The sequence below is a fragment of the Alexandromys fortis genome, unplaced genomic scaffold (assembly GCF_014885135.2).
Source record: "Alexandromys fortis isolate MF-2015 unplaced genomic scaffold, M_Fortis_MF-2015_v1.1 scaffold_111, whole genome shotgun sequence".
Taxonomy (NCBI): Eukaryota; Metazoa; Chordata; class Mammalia; order Rodentia; family Cricetidae; genus Alexandromys; species Alexandromys fortis.
In genome coordinates this window covers 3,573,999-3,600,028 of record NW_026067996.1, presented here as the reverse complement: position 1 = coordinate 3,600,028, position 26,030 = coordinate 3,573,999, and the positions used below count along the sequence as shown (strand labels likewise).

At 43.5% G+C, this 26,030-nt stretch overlaps 1 protein-coding gene across 23 annotated transcripts in view; it reads left to right on the top strand.

Annotated features, from left to right (window-relative positions):
- Magi1 (membrane associated guanylate kinase, WW and PDZ domain containing 1) overlaps positions 1-25,797 on the top strand; it is a 602,777-nt gene extending 576,980 nt beyond the window's left edge. For 10 of the 23 annotated variants that reach the window (XM_050160299.1, XM_050160289.1, XM_050160288.1 and 7 more), the window contains 9 exons: positions 1,854-1,945; positions 3,379-3,571; positions 5,682-5,975; positions 8,881-9,084; positions 16,382-16,475; positions 16,627-16,687; positions 17,518-17,661; positions 19,464-19,602; positions 23,499-25,797. In XM_050160299.1, the coding sequence (XP_050016256.1) occupies positions 1,854-1,945; positions 3,379-3,571; positions 5,682-5,975; positions 8,881-9,084; positions 16,382-16,475; positions 16,627-16,687; positions 17,518-17,661; positions 19,464-19,602; positions 23,499-24,253 (1,976 nt within the window). In that variant the 3' untranslated portion in view covers positions 24,254-25,797. Of the gene's footprint in view, positions 1-1,853; positions 1,946-3,378; positions 3,572-5,681; positions 5,976-8,880; positions 9,085-16,381; positions 16,476-16,626; positions 16,688-17,517; positions 17,662-19,463; positions 19,603-21,641; positions 21,731-23,498 lie in introns of all 23 variants that reach the window. The other 13 variants (XM_050160295.1, XM_050160291.1, XM_050160290.1 and 10 more) reach the window with 5 other exon arrangements.
- The last annotated feature ends 233 nt before the right edge of the window (positions 25,798-26,030 follow it).

The following is a 26,030-nucleotide window of genomic DNA, read 5'->3' as shown; positions in this document are numbered from 1 at the left end:
TTGTGCCTGTAGAATGGACAGATGATACTGTGTTAATGCGGTGCAGAGGTAAATGGATCTGGGCAGAAGGTCTTTGCAAAGGCCCTTTAATTGCTATTAGAAAGCTCTTGTCCTCAGCAGACCAGATTGACTGCCGACACTCATGTGTACCTGCTGACAATCGCCAGAAGTCTTTTGGGGTGCTAGTTTCCTCCCCCGTGTAACCAAAAGACAGAGCACCCTCTGGTTAAGTTTGTTATTTTAGTGAGGCTCTTAGCAGCATGTATCATTTGCCAAGCTACTCAAACAGGAATGAATGAACAGGAATATATATATATATATATGAATGTGTTCAAGGAAACATTAATTTCCAAATGTTTCTGTAGGAGTCCCATGATATAGCTGAGTTCATCTTCCTTGACATTTTACAAGTTAGCCTCAGCATTTTTAATACAAAGGGTTGTATAAAAGCATCCAGGTAGAACCCCAGCCTTAAAGTAACTCGAGAAAAATATATTCTTAGCCTTGTACTTACTTACTTATTCGTTATGTTTCCTTTGATTAGTCACTTGCTATCTATCTCAGGCTAGAGGCAAATCACTCAAAAGGAACAATAATCCCCAACGTGAAATCTAAACAATCATTTTTGTCTTTCCTAGTCTATCGCCTAAAACTGGAGAAGATGGGAATTCAATTTTCAGGCCTAGATACTCCTGCAGCCCAAAATACAATTAACGAGACAAGAAAGAAAGTGGAACAGTAATTTAATGCCTCCTTTAGGATTCAGTGCAACTGAATTATATGCATTCTCTTTAAGTAAAAGTTGTATCACTTTATAGACCGTAAACCGCCTTGTATGTGCATTAAAATTCTCAATAAGAAGAAAGGGACAGAAACCCTTTTATTATCTCAGTGAGGGTAGCAGTGCATAGAATGACTTCGTGCACAAGAGCATTTCCTTCTGGCATTTACTAAGAGCCTCATTTTAAAGCACTAGGCCATTGCTGAGTGTCAGACATAAAAATAACAAGTTATTGGATAATAAATGAATACTTACACGTTCAGATACCATAGGCGAATTAAGGGAAAGCTGTAATTTAGCAATGAGATATGGTTAATTGTTCAGAAGTTTCTGTCCTCTCTTGGCCCTTGAGGCTATAGAAGGCTGGCAACTCTGTGATAATGATACTAAAATCAGATTAAGCTCTCTACTTACAAGTCCTAGGGTTGCTTTGTTTGGGGATGGTGCCAGGGACCTGGACAAGGATAAGCAGTTTCCACTGAGCCATGCATCCCACAGCCCTTGAGAGTAATTTTTTTTTTTTTCTCTCACAAAACTAATCTCATGTCACATTGCTGGTGTCACTGATCTTGGTTATGTTAGGGAAGAAGAAAATGATTAAAAATAAATTAGAAATTCTTTTCAACCAAAGCCATGATACTTGTCCTCTCAATAAAATAACAAGTCATTTAAAGGAACTTTCCCTAGAGCCGACCTCTCCTCCAGGGAGACTCTCATGTCATGTGATTCTGTTCTGGAGATTTGCTTTGTAGTGCAGCACACAGTGACTCAGGGCGATTCCTGTTGTAGCGATGCCGAGGGGAGAGGCCCTGGCTGACTCCTAGCTTAGCTGTCCATAATGGTGTGAGCTCAACTGGGAATTAGCAGGCAGTCGTAGTCGCCTTTTCTACTGCTTACTGTGTGCCCGTTGTCTGCTGTGTCACCTGCCCATGACCTTTCCTTTAGTTGCCTGTGCCGTGAAGCTTTTGTCTGTGCATATGTGTGCATCCATCGTGGTCCTGTAATTGTGCCCACTTTAGAACACACGATCCCCTTTATCAGTGAAATGATCTCCTCTCATCCTTCTCTGCAGTTCCCGATTACCAGGAACAGGACATCTTCCTCTGGAGAAAAGAGACCGGATTTGGATTTAGGATTCTGGGTGGAAATGAGCCAGGGGAACCCGTGAGTCTTTTATCTGCTTCTCTCCCTAGTGGTGTTTGCTAAGACTTCAAAGTGAAGTGGTGGCAATTGACAGATCACCAAGATAGAGTTCCGCCAGCTGTGGCCCTGGCTCTTTTATCTTGAGTAATATGGACACTACTGTCTCTTGTGGAGCTGCATTTGTCTGTTTGTTATTTGTCTTAAGGAAGAAGGGAAGTAATGCTTCCTAAAGCGTTTGTGTGTGGTGGGAGTTGCAACAGCTGCTGTGGAGGGGGTTGCAACAGCTGTCCCCACCCCCAATTAAGAAGAAGGAAAACAGAAGGCAGAGTGGGCATCACCTAACCAGTGTCCTCACCTCTGTGGTCAGTTGTGTGGTGTGTGCAGCAGGTAGAGGGGTGTGTGTGTGTGTGTGTGTGTTTGTGTGTGTCTGAGTAGAAAGTATAGGGGTCTGTATGTAAGTATCTAGAACACAGAGGGAGCCTCCCTAGGTAGCAGTAGTGGTTCAAGAAAGCAGCACCCTATCTTTAAATAATAGAAAAAGACCCCTAAACAGTGATCAAGAAACACAGAATCTCCTTCCTGAGCCTCCGTTGCCTGAGTGAGTTTAATCTAATATCACAGGATCTTTTGGAAGGAAAACAGAGGCGAAGTGTTGATGCCTTTGGAATAACACCTCTTATTCATTGAGCAGTTACTGTGCGTGAGATACTGCACTAAAACCTATTAACATATGCGCTCTCCTTTATCAGACTAGATCTCTGCTCTCCAAACCAGAAAATCAAAGCTCCAGAAAGGTTAATGAACTGGCCGAGCTGGTGTAACTGCCAGGACGGACAAGGCCCTACTCCTTCCTCTTTTTAGCCAGTTTCAGTTCACACCCTTGTAAACTCTACAGCCATGTAAAGAGAATGGTAGTATCATTGTCTGCTGAGAAGACAGCACGCACCAGTGTTTAAACTCACATTGGTGAATGGCGAAGCAGTGAGACAGTGAATATAAATATCCCTCTGCCTTCTAGTGCTGAAAGACGCTGGAAATGGGAATTCTTCTCCCCTCACTCTGTGTTTAGTGAGATGTCCTATTGCTAAGCAGACAGTCCTAGACCATTAAAGAAAATAAGTATTGATATACTTAGCAGGGTTTAATGAAAGTGGGATTATCATGTAGACAGGAAAGTGCCCGTTTCTCCAGAGTAGAAGAAAAAAAAATTGAATGATTGGCAGACCACAGGTAATATCCATGTCAAAGAGACATAAGAAATAGCTATTCTTTCAATTTCTTAAAGACTGCTACAGTACCTGGCACATGCATTATACACGGGGTGCCCAATAATTGTTTGTGGCATGCATGCGGATGTGAATGAATGAATTGAATTATTTCTAGAGATGCATGGGCCATCAGTCTTGATAGTAAAACCAACAGGACGTTTCATCCGTCATCTAATTACCCGACAGATTTATATCGGTCACATCGTACCACTGGGTGCTGCTGACACCGACGGCCGCCTGAGGTCTGGGGATGAATTAATCTGTGTGGATGGGACACCAGTAATTGGAAAATCACACCAGCTCGTGGTCCAGCTTATGCAACAAGCTGCCAAGCAAGGCCATGTCAATCTCACAGTGAGGCGGAAAGTGGTGTTTGCTGGTAAGTTCTTCATTCATTCCTTCAGCCCGTGCTCCGCCGCTCTCATGGCTGCCTCCTCAAGCTTCTATTTTAGCAAATGTTTGCAAATGTGATCAGGCTCAGAATTTCCAGATGGTTTGCTTCTCTCCAGCTCTGCAAAAGTGCTGTCAATCAAAAGTACTTTAATATGCTGTTTGCATATGCTCCAAAGACTTGCAGAAAAATGCTAGCTGAATATGCGTCCTCTGCCTCTTGCCCCTCACCAGCCAGAGCTTAGCCTTCCTCTTCGCTGGATGGTAAACCTCACCCCAAGAGCCCATTGAGAGCGTGAGAAAAGGTTGCCTCCAGATTGAGAGAACAGAAGTTAGGTTTAGACTGTAGAATGAGCTCTTCCTGACACAGCGCCTTGCTGTGGCTTCACTGAGAAAGCTGAAGAGCTGGCCAGTTCTAGGTCATTTCTGGTTCCTTAGAAGTTCTCAGAATACCTTTTCAGGCTCCACTTGAGACCGCTCCTCCAAATGCTTTCAGGTTTTAGCACCCCCCTTCTGCCATGCCTGTGGCTCAGAGTGTATTTCCATATCTGACTCTGCCACTTTAAGAAAGCCATTACATGTCTGTTCTTTCCTGAAAGCGCGTGTCTTCATTGTTTATCTTTGCATGCAGCCTCCATTCAGAGCCCGTACAGCAGAATCCGGGAAGAAGATGAATGTTATGTCAACTGAATTACTGAAGAAGTATGATGTGAAAGCCCACGAATTCTCTGTAGCCTTAATATTAGTGTAGCAAATAGCTACCAGATAAAATTAATTGGCACTTAAAAAAACTAGCTTATTTTAAGTGATATATAATTAATTACAGAATGAAGTTATTAAATTCCATTGTTAAGAATCTAATGGTAGCCATTGAAAACGATCCTACCCCACAACGGATTATGTCCTTAGAACTCATTCCTGGTCCCCCAAAATTCTTAGCATGGTATTCCGTGTAGCCAGTGGCAGTCAGCTGGTTTGGTTTGGGTTTTGGGTTGAGTTGAAAACTATTTGATTTCCCTGTCTTAAATGAAAGCAGTAAGGCGATGGAATTTCACTTGGTTGTTTCAGTTTTATTTGAAAGACTAAAGTGTTTGGCATATTCAGCAAGTGAGTCCTATGCAGACACTATATTAAGGGGAATCAGGTAGGCAGACAGCAAGAGAATGGGTGCTGGGAAGTCTGGGAAGAGGGGCAAATAAAGAGTTGTTACCCCATGGTGAAACTCTCACTTGGGGAAGTTGGCAAAGTTCTAGAGACAATGGTGGTGACATTTACATAACAGTGTGAATACATCTGTGCTCCACAGTTACATGTAAGAACTACCAAATCATTAAATTTGTGTTTCCCCTAATTAAAAATATCTATGAAAGTAAAAGCTTTGTGGAATAAATAGAATCATAGCCACAAAACAACATAGGACACAATGACGGTTTCACCTAAGGTGTGGCCTATTTAAGAATATTTTGCCCTGTTGGCTGACAAGGCAGAAAGACTGGGAGGATGTCTGAATTTGGAAGGAAGCCTTTCAATGCCTCTAGCTCTGTGATTGGAATAGATATTTACAGCTGGGAGCTGGGGAGAGCAATTTTGTGTACCTACCACAAGGTTCTCTTGAGTCCATCTATGCAAGCCTTAAAGGTACAACCCCTAGCAGTCTCCTACCCAATAAGTAAACACTAAACAGAAATGTCACTAGGAGGGAATGTCTGTGAGTGAGCGAGCCTAGAAGCTAGGGTGACGCCCTCCACTGGTACAGCCCAAACCAGAGTCTGCTCACGGTTTCCTCCTACATAGGAGAAAGCTCATAACTGGATGTTGCTGCAGATGGAATGACATTGTGGGTAGCATCATTGCACTGTCTATTCCATGCTTTTTAGGAGGCCTCTTGGTGGGGGAGGGGGGGAGCTCAATGTAAGTCAGCCTTGCTGGAGACTATTAATATTTCAAGAGCAAGGCTGCTTTTCCCTGCCTCCATTAAGTTCTTTGAGACAAGATGCTCTCGTTAGCATCTTGATTTCCTTACAGGTGGGGAGGGTGGAAGTGGTGGCTATGCCCATTTTCCAGGGATTTCAAATGATTTAGACACATCTCTCTTGCAGTCCCCAAAGCAGAGAATGAGGTGCCATCCCCAGCTTCATCGCACCACAGTAGCAACCAGCCTGCCTCCCTGACGGAAGAGAAGCGCACACCCCAGGGCAGCCAGAACTCGCTGAACACTGTGAGCTCTGGCAGCGGGAGCACCAGCGGCATCGGCAGTGGTGGCGGCGGGGGCAGCGGCGTGGTGAGCGCTGTGCTACAGCCCTATGATGTGGAGATTCGACGTGGGGAGAACGAGGGCTTTGGGTTCGTCATCGTGTCCTCCGTGAGCAGGCCTGAAGCAGGCACAACCTTTGGTGAGTGCCAGAAGGAGCAGGCTAGGCTTTCTTCTATCAGGAGGGTTCAGCAGTTAAGGACGCCTGCTACTCTTACTGAGGACCTAGGCTTAGCTCCTAACAGAAATGCCTTAATGGTTTTTCGCTTCCAATAATTAAAGTCCTCATTGGAGATGGAGTTTATTTGGTATGTTTTGTTGGGTCCCCTTGCAACTCCCTCTTAGCTTTCTAAATGTGTGGTCATGCACAACTTGAAATACACATAAGATGTATGTCAAATTTCAATAGCAGCCCCTTGGCGGTGTAATGGAGTATACATTTTTTTTGCCAGAGAAAGACTTCTGAGAGCTCCTGAGTAGAGGATATCATTAATAGCAATGGCCTCCGTCGTGAGGATTTTAAAAGCAGCAGATGGTCATAAGAACGTCTAGGAAAAGTAGAGATGTAAGGAGTGAAAATGACCTGTGACACTCCCTACCTCATGTACGTCCTGTCTCTACCCTGCCTGAAGGCTATTGAAGGTTTAAATGATACTTTATTGTTGCTTTAGAAACTGACAAGTTAAGAGTCATTTGATTTGGGGTCTTCTCCAGGTCTTAGATTTCAGTCAAATATGGGTAATGTTCTGTAACCTTCTCCATATATTAACTCTCTCCTGGGTCCATACATAAAGGCAAACAGAAGCCCAGTTGAGTCTATGAGTTTCTTTCCTGTTGCAAAGGATGTGCACTCTCCTTCCTGATTCAGTCCCTTGTCATCTCAGTTCCAAGCACATTGGAAGATGATGGGAGACAGGCAGTGCTATTATGCAGACTTCAAATTTTATCTCAAATGACTTAACCCCATAGGACCTCATGTCCAGTGGTCTAGGTCACTCACTGGCTGAAGTTAACAAGGGGCTACATCTCTCTAGCCTTCTGATCCTGTAGAACCCACACAGTCTCCAGTTAGTCTTGATGAGTTGCTTTTGGCTGAAGGGACAGTCAGCCCGTTCTGTACCTGTGTGACCGTAGTAACAGCTACACGTTACTAACCATGCAGCGAGTCACAGTGCGTGACTTGAAATCAGGGCACAAGTTTTTTTGTTTTATTTTGCTTTGCTTTTAAATTACTTTCAAAGGCTATTCTACTGACTTTAGGAATAACAAAAAAAAAAAGCAGGGAAAAGCAACCCCAAGTTATTGCCCTCTCCCCAGTCTTCAGTGTACCCCCAGACACTCCCAGCTCTATCATAGTTCTCATTTCCAGTCTCCAGAGAGAAAAAGCAGGTATGTCAGGGGACAGGCTGTGCTGGATGATGAGTGTTGAACGCTTTCACTCACAGTTTGCGCTTCCATTATTTCCCCTTGGTTCTTACAATCAACAAGTTCACCCTTCCCTAACACCTTGCACGAGACTGCTGAGCTATGCAGAGCCTTTCTTCCTGCCCACTGTTTGAGACCTTTGTCCTGCGAGTTGTCCTTGGAGCTGAACTATGCTTACTCGGGACCTGCAGTGTGACACACTCACCTTCCGCATGACCCCTTCCTAGATTCATAGACAGCTCACTTGCTTCTTTGAATTGAATTTGGCATTCCACTGAGTGACATGGACTCAGTCAACTTCCATTCAAATTCAAGGGAATCAGTATGTTTTTCAGATAGTTTTCCCTTTGGGTAGAAATTCTAATGAAATAGCCGGGCGGTGGTGGCACGTGCCTTTAATCCCAGCACTCGGAGGCAGAGGCAGGTGGATCTCTCTGGTCTGCAGAGCGAGTTTCAGGACAGCTAGGGTTGTATCACAGAAAAAGCCTGTCTCGAAAAACCAAAGAAAAGAAAAAGAAATTATAATGAGAGAGCCCGCATAGTTGACTTCATAGTCCCCTATGAATTTTGTCACTATTTTCAAACCATGGCTCATCCATGAAGCTGTTTTGATGGTTCTGAGAAAGCAAATTCCAAAAGTCTGCATAAAAACATTGTAACTCACTATCAAATAACTGATCACCCCAGAGCACTCCTCAAAAACAGCTCCCCAATAGAGTGCCTCAGGCGTGCAATAGACAGCCTGTGGATCCCTTTCCCCGGTTTCATGTTGTCTATGCATGTGTGTAAGCCGACCAGTAGAAAGGAGGTGATTAAAGGGGGCGGGCTGGGGAATGACTCGAGGCTAGCTTTGCCTTGCTCTCCCAAGCATGCATAGGTGCTGGGTTTTCACTATATCCCTTCAAGGGAGTTTGTGTGTGAGGCAGGAAGAGGATCAGAACTAATGAGCCCACCAGGGCCTCCCTGAGAGCTCCCTACTTGGGCTGATTGAACAAAGGTCCCCCATGGATCAGTGTGTGTCAGCGCTGGTGCTTCTGGGCTCCCCTCCTACGATCATTCCCCTTTCCACAGCTTTTATCTTCTCGCGTTGAGAGCAAAGGTGTCGGTCTACTGTGTGTTTGCAGATTGAACTTTTGATGCTAGCAGACTCTTGAATCTCACCAGAAGTCCAGTGATTATTTTTGTAAATGGAGAAAGAACAAAACATTGGCAAAACGAAGCGACAGTAACACAGACTGGGTCAGAGCATCAACCCCTGCTCTGGGGTTTCTGTTTAGAGCCCCAAATAAACCAAGGGCCACCAAGTTACTTGCAGGGCTCAAGACTCAAGTTACCAAATATCCCAAATTCTAATTGTTCTAAGGAGAGAAGCCGGGGTTTTGTCATCATTCTAAATCAGAAAAGGACTATGACCTTGAACTCTAGTCCCAGGGCTGTGGCTTTTTAAGCACCCCGAGTATTGCCAATGTTTTGACCATCAGCACAGCGCTCTCCTCTTATAACATTTGCTTAATGCTTTAATTAATTAACACTTAACCTTCTCTTTCCCTTTTCAACCCTTTTCTCCTCCCTTCACTATATTCCCACATAACTTTAAAAAAAATTAAAACGCAATACCAAAGCAGGCAATGCATGTGTGGCTATGCCTCACAAAATAGGTCGGATTATTGAGGGGAGCCCTGCTGACCGCTGTGGCAAGCTGAAAGTAGGAGACCGGATCTTGGCAGTAAATGGATGTTCCATCACCAACAAATCCCATTCTGACATTGTCAACCTAATCAAAGAAGCGGGCAACACAGTGACCCTCCGGATCATCCCCGGGGATGGTAAAGTATACTGTTATCTCTCTCTCTCTCTCTCTCTCCCTCTCCCTCTCTCTCTCTCTCTCTCTCTCCCTCTCTCCCTCTCTCTCTCCCCCTCACCCCCATTAGTGTTCATGTAATTGTTTGATCTGGATGTAGAGACATCTTTATCCATCCCTAACTGAACATGCCTATCAAATGAACCACAGCCATTGTTACTAAACCATTTCTCACTCTCTGACCTAATTAATCCCATAGGCCTGTCATCCCATCTTGATGTGGATATAAAAAAATTCCAGAAAATTTTCAACTTTCTCCGTTTATTTTTTTCCTTTGCTCTTTCTGTTTTCTGAGCTATAGGAAAAACTTTGCTATGAGCAGTAATGATGACCTGATAGTCTAACTGAAAATTTGGGGTTTTTTAATTTTTTTTCAACAGTCACTGACATGTGACATCACGAAACCTACCTAGTGACAATGCAGAGCCAATTCTGCATATTGATACTTTTGATTTAATGAACAATTCCTAGGCCATAGCTTACTTGGTTTGTCTATAGTTTTTTAATATGAATATACTTTCAATATACTTTTTCAATTGAATGTTTTTATTTTTGACAGACTATATACATTAAACTTGAAGTACCCTTTTTTACTTAGCTGATTAGATCTGATTAGATTACTTTTGGTTCTTTTACATCAATAGCAGATCTGTCCCAGAGACATTTGATCATGCTTGCAGTTTGTACAGTGTCCTCTAGTGGGTAAAGGCCTGGGACATTCTCAAACATCCCACAGTGTACAGAGCAGCCCCCACAGTGAGAAGTCACTTAGTATAAAATACTAGTGTTCATATTTACAAAAATGAAGTTGGTGTATTGATATTGTTAAGGGTGGGTTGCTTGCACACTTAAAGCCTGAATATTGATCTAATTTTAGGAAGAAACTAATACTTATCCCAAAACTTTTAATCTCCCCCACACACACACATTATTTCCATACATTATGTTCTAAAACATGAGTATTTCCCAAGGTGAAAAGCACTTATGCCATAGATCTAGAAAGTCAGGAATGTTATGTGAACATTGTATATACTACTTGATAGAAAGTGATACCTAGGATTCGGAAGGTGAGTGGCAGTAGAGGAAAGTTTCAAACCAAACACATATTTAAAATATGTGTATCTCAGAGCAGAGAACTTTCCCCTAAGAAACACCCTGCACTGATCTTGGAGGAGAGCATACATCTCCTTCAGTGGCTGTGTAGACCACCTTCTTTAAATGCATGATTTGTGATTTACTATCTGGTGCAGGGGCCATTCCACCCGTTTGCCTCTCTGGAAAGGTACTACAGTTTATGTAAAAGTGATCACAGAATGGCAGAGCCCTAGATTGCAAATGAAACAGATAAGGGAAGCCAGACAAAGAAGTGGAGAGTGGTTCAGAGAGCCAAAAGGTAGTATATAAATAGGTTACGTGTCATGGAGAGACATTAAAATCAAACCCAAAGAGCTGGGTATGGGAATTCACTTACTGACTCCACCCCGGGCGATCGAGATTTGAGAATGAGAATGTCTCATAAAGGAAGAAGGCAAGCAGACAGGGTACCTCCTTAGAGCAAATGCTTGATGTTTAAAATCAGGAAAGGCAACTCATACTACAGTGTGTATACCAAGAACCAATTAAATAGTATGGACTAAACGTTCTGAAAACCTGAACACCAAATATATATTTGTAGTGAATTGTCCACTAATAATTGGCAGTTATTAAAACACCTTTTAAAAACTAGTAGTTAACTGTCAAATTCAGGAAGATGTTCTAAATCCTAGTTTGATTAGAAGATAGTATGTGTTTGTTTTTAAGGCAGAACAGCTGTCTAAGGATGTGACTTTTATCCGTGGTGTTTCAGGAAATGGTTGCCATAATCAAACTCTGTACCAGTGACTTGGGCGACTGTGTCAGGAGCCAGATGAAGGCAGTCACACACGGCAAGGCAGGAACATGTGATGGTCATGCATGAAAGGGTTTGAAACTGGAGACAGAGGCAAAGGAGTTAGATTCCAGAGACTTTTGCAAGGTTGTAAAAGAGAGAATGGCCCTCACTGTCTGGTGGGGAAAGACCCTGCTGGATCTGTTTCCTCTGTAGTTAATAAGGCAGGTTTGTGGAGTGAGGCAGGCAGCTCTTCAGGGTGGGGAACTCTGGTCTCCTTCGGATGTTTCATTTGAATGTTTGCTGTACCGAATAGCCTGAAGACCAGTTGTCTTATGGTATCTATGAAGAGGCTGAAGTCCTCAACGACAGCGATTCCATGCTCTTCCATACTGTTCTCAGATACCCAAGGTCTTAGAAGACCATTGATCCTCATTTTGTATTTGTCTTAGGCTATGTTAGTTTATTTCTTTTGTTTTTGTCTGGAGACAGGGTCTCCCTGTGTAGCCCAGGCTACCTCCAGCTTGAGATCCTTCTACCTCAGCCTTCTGGGTGTTGGGATTACAGGCATGAGCCACCACCCTAGCTGCCCTGTTCAGCTCCTACTGCCCGGGTCTCTGTTCCTGTCATTAGAAGCCTCATTCTTTCTCTAATCTCCCTTACTCTGCTTCCCCCTTTCTTGATTGTCCCATAAACCTCTAGGACAGTGGCTCTCAACCTTTCTAATGATGCGGCACCTTAATACAGTTCCTCATGTTGTGGTGACCCCCAGCCATAAAACTTTTTAATTGCTACTTCATAGATAAAATTTTGCTACTGTTATGAATCATAGTATAAATATTGGTATTTTCTAATGGTCATTGGTGACCCCTGCAAAAGGATCGTACAGCCTCGAAGGGGGTCATGACCCAGAGTTTGAGAACCGCTGGTCCAGGCCATCACCTTTACTTTCATAGATCTTCTACCAAACAAGACCCCTTACCTCTTCTGCCTTTTCCATGTTTGTGATTAAGAAGGGAGTTAGAGGAGAGGAAGGGCCTCTTTCGTGGGTATGAGCAAGGGGGTAGTAAATATAGAATGACAGCCAGAAAGGCCTAGAAGATAGCTGAACATCCTGAATCTGAGCTTGAGTTTTCAGAATCAAGCCATACTTGTATTGCATAGAAATGCCCATGCAGTTTAAGTGGGAGTAAGAATTTAATCAGATAGAGTAGAACGTGACTGAGCTTGGCTATTACAGAATCAAGTTCATGATAATAAAAATATGTATGAGCTTAAAAATGTAACTCATATTTCATGTCACTGTTATTCAAAGTATTTGCTTATAGATAAGACAGAGCTTGGCAATAGAGATTCTGTTGTTTCCTTGGGAGGAGGAGAACAGGAAAAAGCTCCCAACAATGCAGAGGATTCAGTTTTCCAGTGCTGTTTTCAAATACTTATTACACATGTGTGTGCATGCTGAAGTATTAATGAAAAAATGGATCCTTTGTTGAGTTTCTTGACTTTTCAATGTATATTTCATGAGGGAAGGTAAGAATATTAGCATGCTGACCACTTGTCAGGGGGTGGGTTGAAACCTGAGCTAGAAGCTACAGTCTGAGGAACAAGTGCCCTGGCCTAGAATAGCCCTCCCTCCACAGTGCCTCAAGAGCTAGGATTCGCTTTTCATTGTGTGTGATGGCTTTGAAAAATGTAGTAAAGTTCATCTTCAGTCCTCTTGGAGACGTAAGCACTATGTAATAAAGGGTACAAGGCACTGTCTGGATTGTGTCACCGAAATGCTCAGTCTGCTCCTTGCCAGAGAGCTGACTGTCACATGCAGCGTGACACTCCCTCATACCATGGCTGTTAGAGTACAGGGGAATGTACTCTATGTATGCTCTTCTTTCAGGCCCCTTGGCACTATCTCTCATATAGGGCGAATGTTGCTTGGTGGCTAAGAGCTATAATATAGTGTTGATAATGGGCTGTCTCTCCGTGTTTTTAAGAGTTGGACAGTGTTTTGGCAGATGTAATCTTGGTTTAATTCCAAATGAAGACTTAAATGTTTATGAAAAATCAGTATAATTTTATTGATGTTATAAAAGCATACTGGAAATCAAGCCTATCTAAACTATTTTGGTGCTCTGAAGTTGGCTTATAAGATCCGGTAGACAGGGATATGTTATATTTTAAGGAATCATTGCTGGTGATTAGTGAAGTTACTGGATATGTTATATTGCTGGTGATTAGTGAAGTTACTGGTATTCACGTAGTAAAGTTAAAGCATTGCTTATTTGAAAGGAATGTGCCAATCGATTATGATATTTCTTGATAAATATAATTCCCAGGCCAAAAAAAAAAGTAAGTTTTTGAAAATGAGTTATGAGGCCTTGGGTTCACTTCCCAAAATCTCCACTTGCTTACTGGGAGACCTTGAAGGTGTTTTCCTTCTCTGCCTCAGCTCCACGTCTGTAAAGGGAGACATTCATTGCACCTGCTTGCTTTACGGAGAGATAAGAATCAAACGATATGGTGGTTATCATAATGGACCTCTAAGGAGCAATGTCTGCTTCGTACACTGTGCACTAGACAGTAAGACAAACAATGGAATAAGGAAAATTCATCAAACTTCAAAGGAGAATATTGAGTGTTAATGTGTTTTAAATGCTGAAAGCTAAGCTCCAGCACCCAAGCAATTTGCATTGTGAAACATCGAAAGTAATGAATTGAAGGAAAATTATTGATGGCATTCTATTTATATGTGTAGTGAGTGATTATCGTATGCCATCAAATCATGAAAGCAACATAAATACAAAATTTGCTTGACAATAGGATTCAGTGTGCCCAGAAAATGCCAGTGGCCAACAGCACACAAACATTCTAAAGGAATTCACTCAGCAATTATAATCACTTTAATTAACAGAGAAACATTCTTCTTGTCCCATTTAGGATTTTACTGTGGCCCAAACACCTTTGTAATTTCCTAGGTAACCCTTTGAATGCTAGTAAGCACTATGAAGTGTGATAGGAGACTAGTGCCCATGGTCAGAAAGGTTCTGGTGAGTCATACTGACGGGCTGTGCTATCCCTGCAGCTTGAACTGGCACAGTGGACTTATCTTATGAAATGCCATTTAGACTTACACCTCGGTTGTCCGGGTCAATGGCTCTGGTATGGAAATGGTGTAATGAGCTGGTGTTCCTACAGTCTTCTGATAGCGCTCACCCAAACTCACCAATATGCTCTGGATTGTTCATAACAATGGTGGGAAGAAGTAGTGACAATAAAAGCTCCCACATAGTCTAATCGTTTTGAGTAACAGTTATATGTCAAGCACTGTTCTCTCTTCTACATACAATCATTGCATCAATCTCCTTAGAGACTTCTGGTGTTCCTCTTGTGCAAATGAGGAAACTGAGGCAGCAAGCGCTCATGTCATTTTGTCTACGCCCGGGGCAGCAGGATGCAGAGCGTAGGCTGCAGGACAAGGTGTCGTGCCTCTGCAGTCTGACCTTGCAACCACTAAGCAGTCTAGCTCACGGCTGACTTGAGCACCCTCCCTCAGAGAGAGGGCACAGGGCACATGGTATCCGTACCAGACAGAGAACAGCCTGAGAAGTGCTTTGAAGCACAGTCCCCTTTGCTTCACAGAGTAGCTCCTAATCGACCACACACTCTTTCCCTGAGCGCTACAGAAACATTTGATAAGAACAGATTATGGGGAGCACTGTCCCGAAACGTGACTGGGATACAGAAGCAGTTGTCTGGATCCAGTTAGATTTTGTGCCTTGCTATAAGAGTAATAGGCTCTCAGGGCTAGACTGGAAACTGTAAAAAAAAAAAAAAAAAAAAAAAAAATCAGATTAAACTTTGTCATTTTGCAGAGAGCTTAAATAACTTTAAGAAGCTCCCAGAGAAACTGATAAAAATGTTTTTACTAGTACCAAGGCCCAGGGGTGGAGTCATATACCCTGGGCACTCACAACACATGTGTCAGGCAGTCTGCTAAACGCTTTCTGTCCTTCATCCACAAGAAGGGCTAGATCTCCTTTTACCAAATAAGAAAGCTAAGGCTCGTACCTAAGGAGGGGAAAGCAGTAACTTGAATCTGGGTCTGAAATCTCGGAACTCGGGTGTGGCATATAATGAAAAATAAAGTACTAGGGAGTTAGATACGAGCTGAGTACATCCTTAAGGGATGAGACCGGAAGACAGACTGCCAGGAGCTGGGATTAGTGGACTGTCTTTTGTTCCAAGAATGCAGTGGAGGAAGATATGGTCCAGGTTTCTAGGTTTAGAATATCTGAAGTATTTCCCCATAGAAACCTATTGCACCTATTGTATTCAGCAAACGCTAGCCTGCTTCCTGTGAATCACAGCACTTGTGGGAACTTTGCGTTTCCAAGGTGCTCCATGAATGCAGTGGACATGCGCAGGCTGATGCTAGAGCTTCACAACCACGGGGAGTCTTTTCCTCATTCGAAAATACGTGCTAAGTTTCAGCGTCCATCTAACAATGAATACTGAAAGTCGGACTCGCTCATAGTTAGCTGCCGCATGGCTTGATCTACTTAGAGGAGTGATTAGAAACTAGTAAATGATTAGTAACTAGGGAACAATTAGCCATTGCTAACCAGTGATTACATTTTACATGCATGTCGGTGTGTGGTACATGGTTACCCTTATGAATATTTTCAAATTCTGAGCCTCCGTAAACTTCTAGAGATTAATGAAGTTGCTTTTGAATTTGATTAGTGGAGAAGAAAGTCAATTTACATATGAATATAATTATATTCATTACATTAAGGTGGCTTCATAATTTATATGACTTATATTTATAAACACTGGTTATTCTAATGCAAGTCTTAGAATTAATCTTTCAAAGAGATACGAAACGAAATTTGTCACGCACCCTGTCTTTTCAGCTGGGCCTCATTAAAAGCAATGGGGAAGAAAGTAGATGTATGTACTTAACAAGATGGGACAGCATTTCTGGTTTTTGGTATTCAGATGAGGAAATCAAGCAGACTCAACCACGTATAGCTGATAAATCTCAAGAATTGTTAGCAAAGCCATAGATCATCACCCTGTGAAATTTGTGAATGCCAGCGTGGTGCGGTGCATTGCTGGCACACGCCACCTTTCAGTGGCGGGACAGGAGCGATACATCCGTGTAAGCTACATTACATTGGGAGGGAATATCTGGTGGGGAGGAGAGTTGTGGGATACACGTGGTCTTCGGGAAGGCTCACTGGCCACCTGGTTGTTTAGAGACTTAAGACAACTATTTGAGACAGAGACAGGGAAGTCAGTCTGAATCTTTCATCTCAATCCAGAGTTTCTGCATGCCTCCCAGTTGGTTGATGTCTTCTCTAAGGCCTTCATGTCTTTTTATGCTCTGCCTTTACAGAGTCCTCAAATGCCACACTGCTGACCAATGCTGAGAAGATCGCCACCATCACCACCACTCATGCCCCTTCTCAGCAAGGGACCCAGGAAACAAGGTCAGATGTGGCTTGGGTTCTCTGTTGTCGCTGGTATTGTGGTATTTCTGAAGGGATAAAGTAGCTCCTGCCTAATGTACAGACGTCTTTGATTTTTCTTTCTTATTTTCCCCTTGGGCTGCTTTTATATTTGTGCCTCTCATTTTGGCAGGAACACCACCAAACCAAAGCAGGATTCTCAGTTTGAGTTCAAAGGACCACAGACTGCACAGGTGCGAGCTGCTTCTCCTCTGTATTCTTCCTCATTTCCCTCCAACTTCTGAAGCTTAAGGAACCCTTATTTCAAAATAAACAACCTTTTTTTTTGGGGGGGTGAGGTGATTTATCCAGATGGTGCTCAAATTTGATTGTCTAGAAAATGACATTTTGTATTTACTGCCTTTGAAAAATACTCTAGGTATTCTCTTGTGAGGCAGAAGAAAGAAAGGCTGTCACAAGACTCAGTGATCAGAGAAACAGGGCAGCTAGCTAGTGTCTTGCTTCTTATGGTTTTCAAAACCTGTTTCTGCTAAGAAAGTGTCTTTTTCTATACGACATTTCTTTAGCTGGTGAATTTCAGTTAAGACCATAGAGTGCAAGTCTTGTCCTCGGGTTGGAAATGCACAAATAATAGTCAGTGATGCAAATTTGAGGAACACAGGTGATCCGAAGGTAAATGCTTTGCTGGCCTTCTTCTCCAAGCAGAATGGAAACTGGGCCCTCCTTTATAAAGGCTGACTTAGGGCACTGCTAGCATTTACCAGGTACAGGACATCTAGCATTACAGCAGCCAGTGGCTGGTCGGATGCAGTGAAGAGTTTTCCTGCCTCACATGTCAACCGCAGCCCTACTGACTGAGTGTTGTAAAGCATGCTCATGCGTGCTTGCAGATTCAGGATTCCTAACTCCTCAGGTGGATGAAGATTAATAAAGGTGGTTAATAAGCCAGAGTCACTGAGGTGGGGGTTGCAGACAGAGTCCGTGTCTTTTTGCAAAGTCACTAAGAGAAATGGATGTGGATCTGAGTTCCCCCAGAATGACTGCATTTAATTTCTTCTTATAGGAGCAAGATTTTTACACTGTGGAACTGGAAAGAGGAGCCAAGGGGTTTGGCTTTAGTCTTCGAGGGGGGCGAGAGTATAATATGGACCTCTATGTTCTGCGCTTAGCAGAGGATGGTCCCGCAGAAAGATGTGGAAAGATGAGGGTAAGTAGAGAGGGTCCAGAGCAGTTGTGCGGATGTCCTCTGTGCTCACTGCTTGGCATTCCCACAGCTGAATGCATGGCTCCTGTCATATTTCTTTCTAAAGCATACTTCAAGTGGGTGTTTTCCGAATGCCTTTCCTAGTCTTCTTGTGCTTAATATCTTACAGAAGGCAGATCCTATCACAAGAAGCTAGATAGTGCAGAATGCAGAGAGGGCAGGAAATCAATTGTGTTTATACTTGTTTTTCCATCTTTAAACTTTTCAAAAACGTGTTTTTGCTTTTTGTTTGCTGTTTCTATTTCTATACATTATTCTGCTTCATGTGTGTGTGTGTATGTGTGTGTGTGTGTGTGTGTGTGTGTCTATAAGCATACATGTGGTTGTGCATACGATAGGATGACTCTCAGGGGTCAGTTCTCTCCTTCCACGGTGTGGGTCCCAGGGGTCAGATTCAGCTCAGACTTTGTGGCAAGTGCCTCTGCCTACTCATCCTCTCACTGGCCCCAAACTGAGCCTTCTTAAGTGAGGAAGCAGAGTATAGTTTTGAGAATTAAACGGTGAAATATGATGGGTATTTGGAAGGAACAGTTTCTAATAGCATGAAATGACATCATTCTACAGTTGTGCATAGCTCCTAAGACACATTTATCCCATGACTCGTTGAGCTGTGTAGTATGAGGTTGTTTTCATCTCCCTCTGCAGCTGAAGAACTGAGCGGTGCAGGAGGTTGAAGGGCCATAGAATTGCTTGACAAAAGTGAAATGGGATCTAAGCTCCTGGCAAACAGATAGATAGATAGATAGATAGATAGATAGATAGATAGATAGATAGATAGTAGCCCTGACTGTGTTGGCCAAACTCAGATCCTTCTGCTCTGCCTCCCAAGTGCTGGGATTAAAGGCATGAGCCACCACACCTGGTTTTTCTCTCATTTTCTTATCACAGAACTCTGTAGGGTGATGTATTAGTCAAATTTCAGAACCAGATACCTACAGAAATTAGCCTAAAATGAAGAAAAGCATATTGTGCCTCATAGTCTCAGAGGTTCCTGTTTTGGGGCCTGTTTAGAAGGCAAAGTATTATAGTGAGTGGAAGGATGTGCAGCAAAGCAAAACAGGAAGTAGGAACGAGTGAGAGGAAGAGGCCAGGGCCCTCTTAAAGGACATGCCCTCAGTCACCCCACTTCCTTTCATTCCCCCACTGATCAGTATCATTACAGACTACGAGTCCAAGTCTTCATTCAACACGGGGGCTTTGGGGAACACATTCACCACAGTAGGCTCCCATAACATGCATCCGAGAGAGTGGATGAGAGAGCAAGTGAGAACAAAAAAGACAGAAGACAGTTAGTTATCTGTAACTGCTCGACCTGATAGTCTATCACGTTGACCATATCCTTTTGATTCAAAACAGTCCACTAGTTCTGGCTTACGTCCAGAGTAAAGGAGATTGCACACAACCATCCCTACATGGAGCAGAGATCCTCAGTTGGGGCCATGCTACTACGTCCTCCTCGGGAACTCCTATTCTCCTTACAGCTCCTTTGCTTCAGTTAGCACTTAACGTTATGGTAACATGCTACTTGTATAATGTTCCTACTAATTGCTTCGCTCTCATTAGAATCTGATTGCCATGAGAGTTTAAGATTTTCACTGCTACATCCTAAGCAATAGAAAAGGATCCTGGAATATGCCTCATGTATATGTGGGGAATGAATGAGGGCAAGAATTTTAAGTCAAAAAGACGTCCAGAGCTTATGAAAGCGCAGGGTGACCATTTCACTTTGTCTCTTGCTTTGACAGATTGGTGATGAGATTCTAGAGATCAATGGTGAGACCACCAAAAACATGAAACATTCTCGGGCCATAGAACTGATAAAGAACGGTGGCCGCAGAGTTCGTCTGTTTCTGAGGCGGGGAGACGGCTCAGTCCCAGAATATGGTGGGTCAAACTATGAAAACATCCCCTCCTTCCCTGGCATGACTCCATGAGTTTGTCTCCAGAACGGCAGCAGGAAAGTCCTTTTTGTTTCCCTATTCACCAGTGTCTTACCAGCCTCTCGCACCGTGTGGTTATCTGCCTCGCTTGTCCCGAAATCTCTACACATTTCATCCTTTGCTTGCTTCCATGGACTGGGGCGTGGCCTAAGACAAGATCTTGATAGCCCCCTTTCTGATAATCAGAGGGACCGTTCTGTCTAGTCCGACCAAGAGCGAAGGAATGTTTGTTGAACTGTGCCAAACTGTTTCTCAGATCCAAATGTTAGCACAAATGACTACACAGTCCTTTAAAGAAGCAGGTTGCCTGACTGGTGTTGAGGCACAATATCTAGTTGGGTTTGTTTCTTTGTTTGTTTTGCTCTGTTTGGTTTTTTTCGTTTTGTTTTGTTTTTGTTGTTCCTTTATTGCAGAGGTGTGAAATTTTGAGGTATTGGGGAGGGGGGCTTTGCTCACTTTGTTTAGACTCTGTATATGACAGTTCTCTGTCCCTCTTGACTGGTCTTTTACCCCAAACCAGACCACCTGAGCCCACACTGTCACACAAACAAGAGCGAACAAATGTTGATCTATTAGCCATATGTTTTAAATGATAAAGGATGAACTAGATTCCCAGTGCCCATCCTGAGGGAAACATGCTACTATACCTTTCCTATGAGGAAAGCCAGTGATACGGAGAGCTCCTCTATCGTATCTTTATCATAGTTCGAGTAGACAGCAATGCTCTTTACCTAGCTTAGTGTTCTGATGGCAAAATAGTGTATATTGTAATAATTATGTCCTATTTATTTGAGATTCTTGTTTAAAATTTTAGGAAAAAAAAGGAAGCTATGCCCTAGATGTAGGGCTTTTTTTCCCAACCAAAGGTCTACAAAAGTTTCTATAGAAACTGTGATTGAAAGATTCCCATATACATTGGTCCCCTTTATTCGGGATTTATCTGTTATCACCCTCTTTTCTGAACGTCTCTCTGCACAATCCCCAGATGCATTTTGGGCTCAATGAGATGCTCCTTGGCAGACATAGTTCAAGGAGGAGAGTGGCTCCTGGGCAGGGCAGGGCAGCCTCCCCAAGTGTTGGATGTTGGTACGGGTGCACAATATGAGGGGCCTGAGGTAAGGTGGGGGGGGGGACCTTAATGACATCAGGTGCCCTGGTTGCACACTGTGCTGATCTTCTGACCATTAGGTGTACTGATACCACTGAAACTGTGTAACATGTCTCCCTTTTCTGTCTTCCCTATGCTTCTGTTGGATGTGATATCTCACTTGAGAGTCATCGTCAGTAACCTGTGTATCTTCTCCAAACCTATGTCTGTTGCACTGAGGATGAAAATCCAACACTAACAGATGTTCTTTGGGCTAAAAATAAAGATCATTGAAATACATGGTTTTCCACGAAGGGTTGAACATGCCGGGGTTGTGCTGCTGTAATGTCCCCATGCGTCATTTGGACTAAGTCTCTCTAATTCTATTGATTAGAGTCACAAATGGGTTATAATATGTTAAGTTCCACTATTTTTCTGACTTGACTGGAACCTGCTTCTCTGTGAGGCTATTTTTGTAATGAGTTTTTTGTACTTAATTTAACTGCCGCGGTATATTGGGTGGGGTGGCGGGAGGGGACTTTGTTCTTTGGTTGTTTATTGTTAATGCTCTCCTATGCCAGCCTGTCATTGTTCCAGTTGTTTGAAAAAAAAAAAGTCACAAAACAAAAAAACACAAAAGGATGCATCATCATCTGGGTTTTCGAGTCATCTTACAGCTATCTAAAAACGTCGTTGTTCCAATTGCGGTCTCTGCAGCCTTGGGTGTTGCCTTAGACTCACTGGACAAATAAACTCTCTTGCCCTATGTTAACAAATGAAGGGGTTTTTTTTTTTCTGTCTTTCTTGTTATAGGGAATCTAAATGTTCAACTTTTTCTCTTTCTCTCTTTCTCCTCCTCTCTGACTGTTCTTGGTGCTGGGCCCTCCCTCCTACAGCGATGATACCTCCTAATATCGCTGCATGTATGAGAAATGAAAAGCTCGGGGAGGCTTGCTTCTACCTTATGGGCCATAATCAAACTACGGTTTGTAGCTCAATCAATACTAGGTGTTTCTGTGCTGTGGCCTAATTTCCTCATTGCTTCTGCTTAGCTCTATTTTGATATGTTTGGCAATTCATTCTGAGCACCCTGCGTTCTTTGAATTGTAAGTACATGGCTGACCCTGTTGAAGTGTTGCTCTCCCTTGTCTTAAGAACAGAGTAAGAATGTAAGTTAGGTTTACGGCTCTCTAAGTGTTTCTCTCCCCCAAGTGTGGAATGGTTGTCTTTGTCCCGGGAGTACCCCCAGCATTTAGACAGAATGAGCCTTATCACGGAGCTCTTCCCTGGGAGGTGCGGGTTTGCTGGACAAGAAGGAGAGATTCCTGGTTGTTCAGGTGTCTATCAGCAAACTCTAGCCTGTGAATCAAATCCTGGTCACAGCCTGGTTTTGTCAATAAGTTTTATTGGCATATAGCACATCCATTTTTTAAAAAATTGTTTTTGCACCACAGTGGTCAAGTTAAAGAGGGATTGCTGACCCCAAATAAATGTTAACAGCCCCCCCCCCCCGGTAGGAAAAAAAAAAAGCTAAGACCGTTAGGACACATGCTGTAGACTATATCTCTCTCTTCGTTGAGCCTGTCCTGGGTTTTGAGAGATCTTTCATGAGACAGACTATCTGGCTACTGTTGTCCTAGCTGTCTCATGCAAGACATTGTTAAAGCCCTGTATCCCACACTGCAGCTCAGCAGCCCAGGCACCTAAAACTTGATAGCTTTATCATTGCAACAAAACATCCTGCTTTGCAAAGCTCTCATAAATTCAAGAAGCTGCCTTAAATGGTTGCAGTGCCGGTTCAGATAGTTTAGTGATAAATGAGACTTGCCATGGGCTGTCCAGCGTTCAGATCTGAACTGAGGAGCAGTCCGATGGCTCCACAGCTCCTGAATATCATTATGGCTGCTTCTTACATCGTAAAGGAAGGTGCTTTTAAACACAGAGATTTTATAAACCCCAACTCATCAAAGGTGCACCTAGCAACCTATCCCTTTCCCTTTTGTCCAGCAGAAAGCTTTTTTAAATACAGTTCCTTGTTTTTTTGTTTGTTTGTTTTTTTAACTTTACTCGAAAGTTGGAAAAATAGTTAAATGTAAAAGAAGTAGTTTAATGGACCTTCAAGCAGGTGTCACATTTGACAGCTGACATCCGCCCCATGTGTTCCCTAGATAACCCCCTTTGCCTAATACCCTGAATCATTTTTTTTTAAGTAGAAATATGTTTTCTATGACCTACCAAGCAGGAGAACAATCACCACCCAGATAAGCCAGCCACTATTTCTAACCCCCAGAGAGCTTTCCTCAAGCCCACCCAGGCCTCTGGCCTAGGTTAATTTTAGCCAGAACAAGTATTCTGCAAAGAAAATGGTATTGGAGGGAAACAGAAGAAAGGCTAAGGCCGGGAAAAGGCTGATGGGTGGCCAGGGAAGAGCAGGTGTGGGTCAGGGTGCAGTAGTCCTGGTACCTCCAGACAGACCCTTCAGTTCTGCCTTTTAAAAGCTAAAACCATTTATAATTTCTCCTATGGTCTGTCTTCGGGGTCTAGGGAATGGTCAACTAGATGTTGAAAGCCATAGCGCTAGTTTTTAATCCTAACTAGTTGTAGTAATACTTAACCAAGATTCAGTTGGCTTGGAATCTGCTTTAACAGTTGTTTGTTTGTTGTGACTAATGAGTCCAGTGTGGGAGGGAACCGGGGCCAGGAGCCACAGGACCTTCTTGTTGAACTGTTGCTCTTGTTTCTCTTCCTGGCAGACCCCAGCAGCGACAGGAACGGCCCCTCCACCGGTGCACAAGGTGTTCCGGAAGTGAGGCCGGGGCCGCCTGACCGCAGACCTCATCCAGCCTTGGAGTCCAGTTACCCACCTGATCTTCACAAATCATCACAACATGGGGAAAAGCGGGCACACGCGAAGGATCCAAAAGGCAGCAAGGAGCACAGCAAACAACCCAACGAACACCACACCTGGAATGGAACTTCTAGAAAACCCGACAGTGGGGCATGCCGGCCCAAAGACCGGCCACCCGATGCATGGAGAGACACACAGCCGGAGCGGACAGCCACCAATGGCCCCAAGAAGCGGTCCCCAGAGAAGCGCAGGGAAGGCACCCGCAGCGCTGACAACACTTTGGAAAGGAGGGAGAAGCATGAGAAGAGAAGGGAGATGTCCCCTGAGAGGAAGCGAGAGCGGTCACCCACCCGGAGAAGAGACAGCTCCCCCAGCCGCCGGCGGAGGTCCCTCGAAAGACTCCTGGATCAGAGACGGTCCCCAGAGCGCAGAAGAGGGGGCTCGCCTGAGAGGAGAGCCAAGTCCACCGACAGGAGGAGGGCCAGGTCCCCCGAGCGCAGGCGAGAGCGATCGCTGGACAAAAGGAACCGGGACGACAAGGTTGGCCACCGAGAAAAGGAGGAGACTGGTCTGAAGCCTGAAGCAGAGAGAAATCCCCGAAACCCCCCGGAGCAGAGAAGGCGGCCTTATAAAGAATGTAGCACCGACCTCAGCATCTGAGACTCCAGTCCCATTGCAACCTTTACCGTGTCAAAGGTTCTAAGAGGAAGGTCGCAAACATGAAATAATTTAGTTTCTTACCTGAGGAAGCATCTACACCTGAAGAGACCTATGAATAGTAATGGACATTTTATGCATTTGAAATCTTATAAGAAAAAATATATATATGAAAAGTCTTGTGCCTGATGTATAATATTAAAGAAAGTATTTTTAAATGCATACTTTTTTTTTGAAAATTATTTGCCAAAATGATGGCCCAAAGGGATGTATATTTTGTTTCTTCACAAGCTATAGAATTGTTGAGAATTGTTCCCTCTTTGGGGCAAGCTGTTTCTCTTCTAGATAAACGGGGCTGTGGGCTTGTCCTCTAAGTAAATGCAGTTAAATTTAACTCAGTATAAACCGTTAGACGTGAACTAGTGCTGTACTGTAAACCCTTGTTTCAGAAACGCAGAACACAAAAAGGCAAACTTCTACTTGTACGAACTGAGGGCCTTTAGGGTGGCCAAGCTGCATGGCAAGAATACTACTGCAAGTGAAGGATATTTATGACGACCGTGCACAGCGCTAAGAAACTTTATGATCTCAAGTTATAATTGCTTCAAAGAATGGTTTGTGCTATCCCTGGCCCAGGAAGGTGCAGAAACAAAATGTTTGGCTGCCATGAACCAAATACAGCCTTAGCTCAGATGGTCAGGTTCATCAGCTCCACCATAGACTACATTTCCCATACAGCAGTGCCCGTCACAACTTGTCAGCCTCTAGAAGGAGCAGACAAGCTGCTTCTGGGCTGTGTGGTCCCATAGGAAGTGGAGTAGATGGACCTTGTGCCTCTGGGACCAGGGAGACGTAAATGTCTCCAACATAAAAAGAGTGCCCTCCCCCCAGTGTTTAGCTTTCTGCTGAATGGGAGCAGAGGAATGGACTTTGGTGGAGGAAACCTCTCTTGTGATATTTCAAAAGCATTGGGCTGCTTATTCCCAGAATAGCTGATTATGCACTTTGAAACCGTTACCAGGTCTTCAGGATTGACTGAAGGGCAAGCAGAAAGCGATAGCACCAGTAGTTCTTGATGTGCTAGGAAACCTCCATCCCCATGACCCTGTTCTTTGCCCGTTTCGGGGCAGCAAACTAAAATGTAAAGGTTTTTCTTTCTAAAATAGACCCATTTTTCTGAAGCCCCTGAAGGTGCGGTTGGGTCAGCTGTAGCCCTGAGAAGCGGTTTAAGTGGATTACTGCCTAGCTGAGCCAAAGTGTTTGCTTGTACCTGTTGGAGCGCTGCGGCACACCGCTGCTGACGGTGCACTCGTATTTCTGTCGTACTGTTTTGCATTTTCCATTCAGACACAAAAACTTTGCAAGTCAATCACTGTTGTTCCCATGGTACTGTATTAGGGGAGGGGAGAAAAAAAAGACAAAAAAAAAAAAAAAAAGAAGAAGAAGCAAACCAGCCAATCATTGTATGTAGAGTTTAAAATTGTAATTAATAGAGCCTGTTGGAAAAAAAAATAAACAATTGTTGCCTTTTTTTGTATAAAAGAGAATTTATGACAAAAGTCTAGCTGTGAGGAATGTGATGTGTGTTTCTATTTCTGAATATGAACAGATTGATTCTTGGGAATATCCTATAAACTAAATCAGGTATGTAAAGTTGTCTAAAATGGGAGGCTATATAAGTACCACTAAAGCTTGGGGCTTTAGTTTGTTGGGGCTGTCGTCTCTCCATGGAGAGCCTGCTCATGAATAGTCAAGCATCCATCGCCTTCTCTGTTCTTCC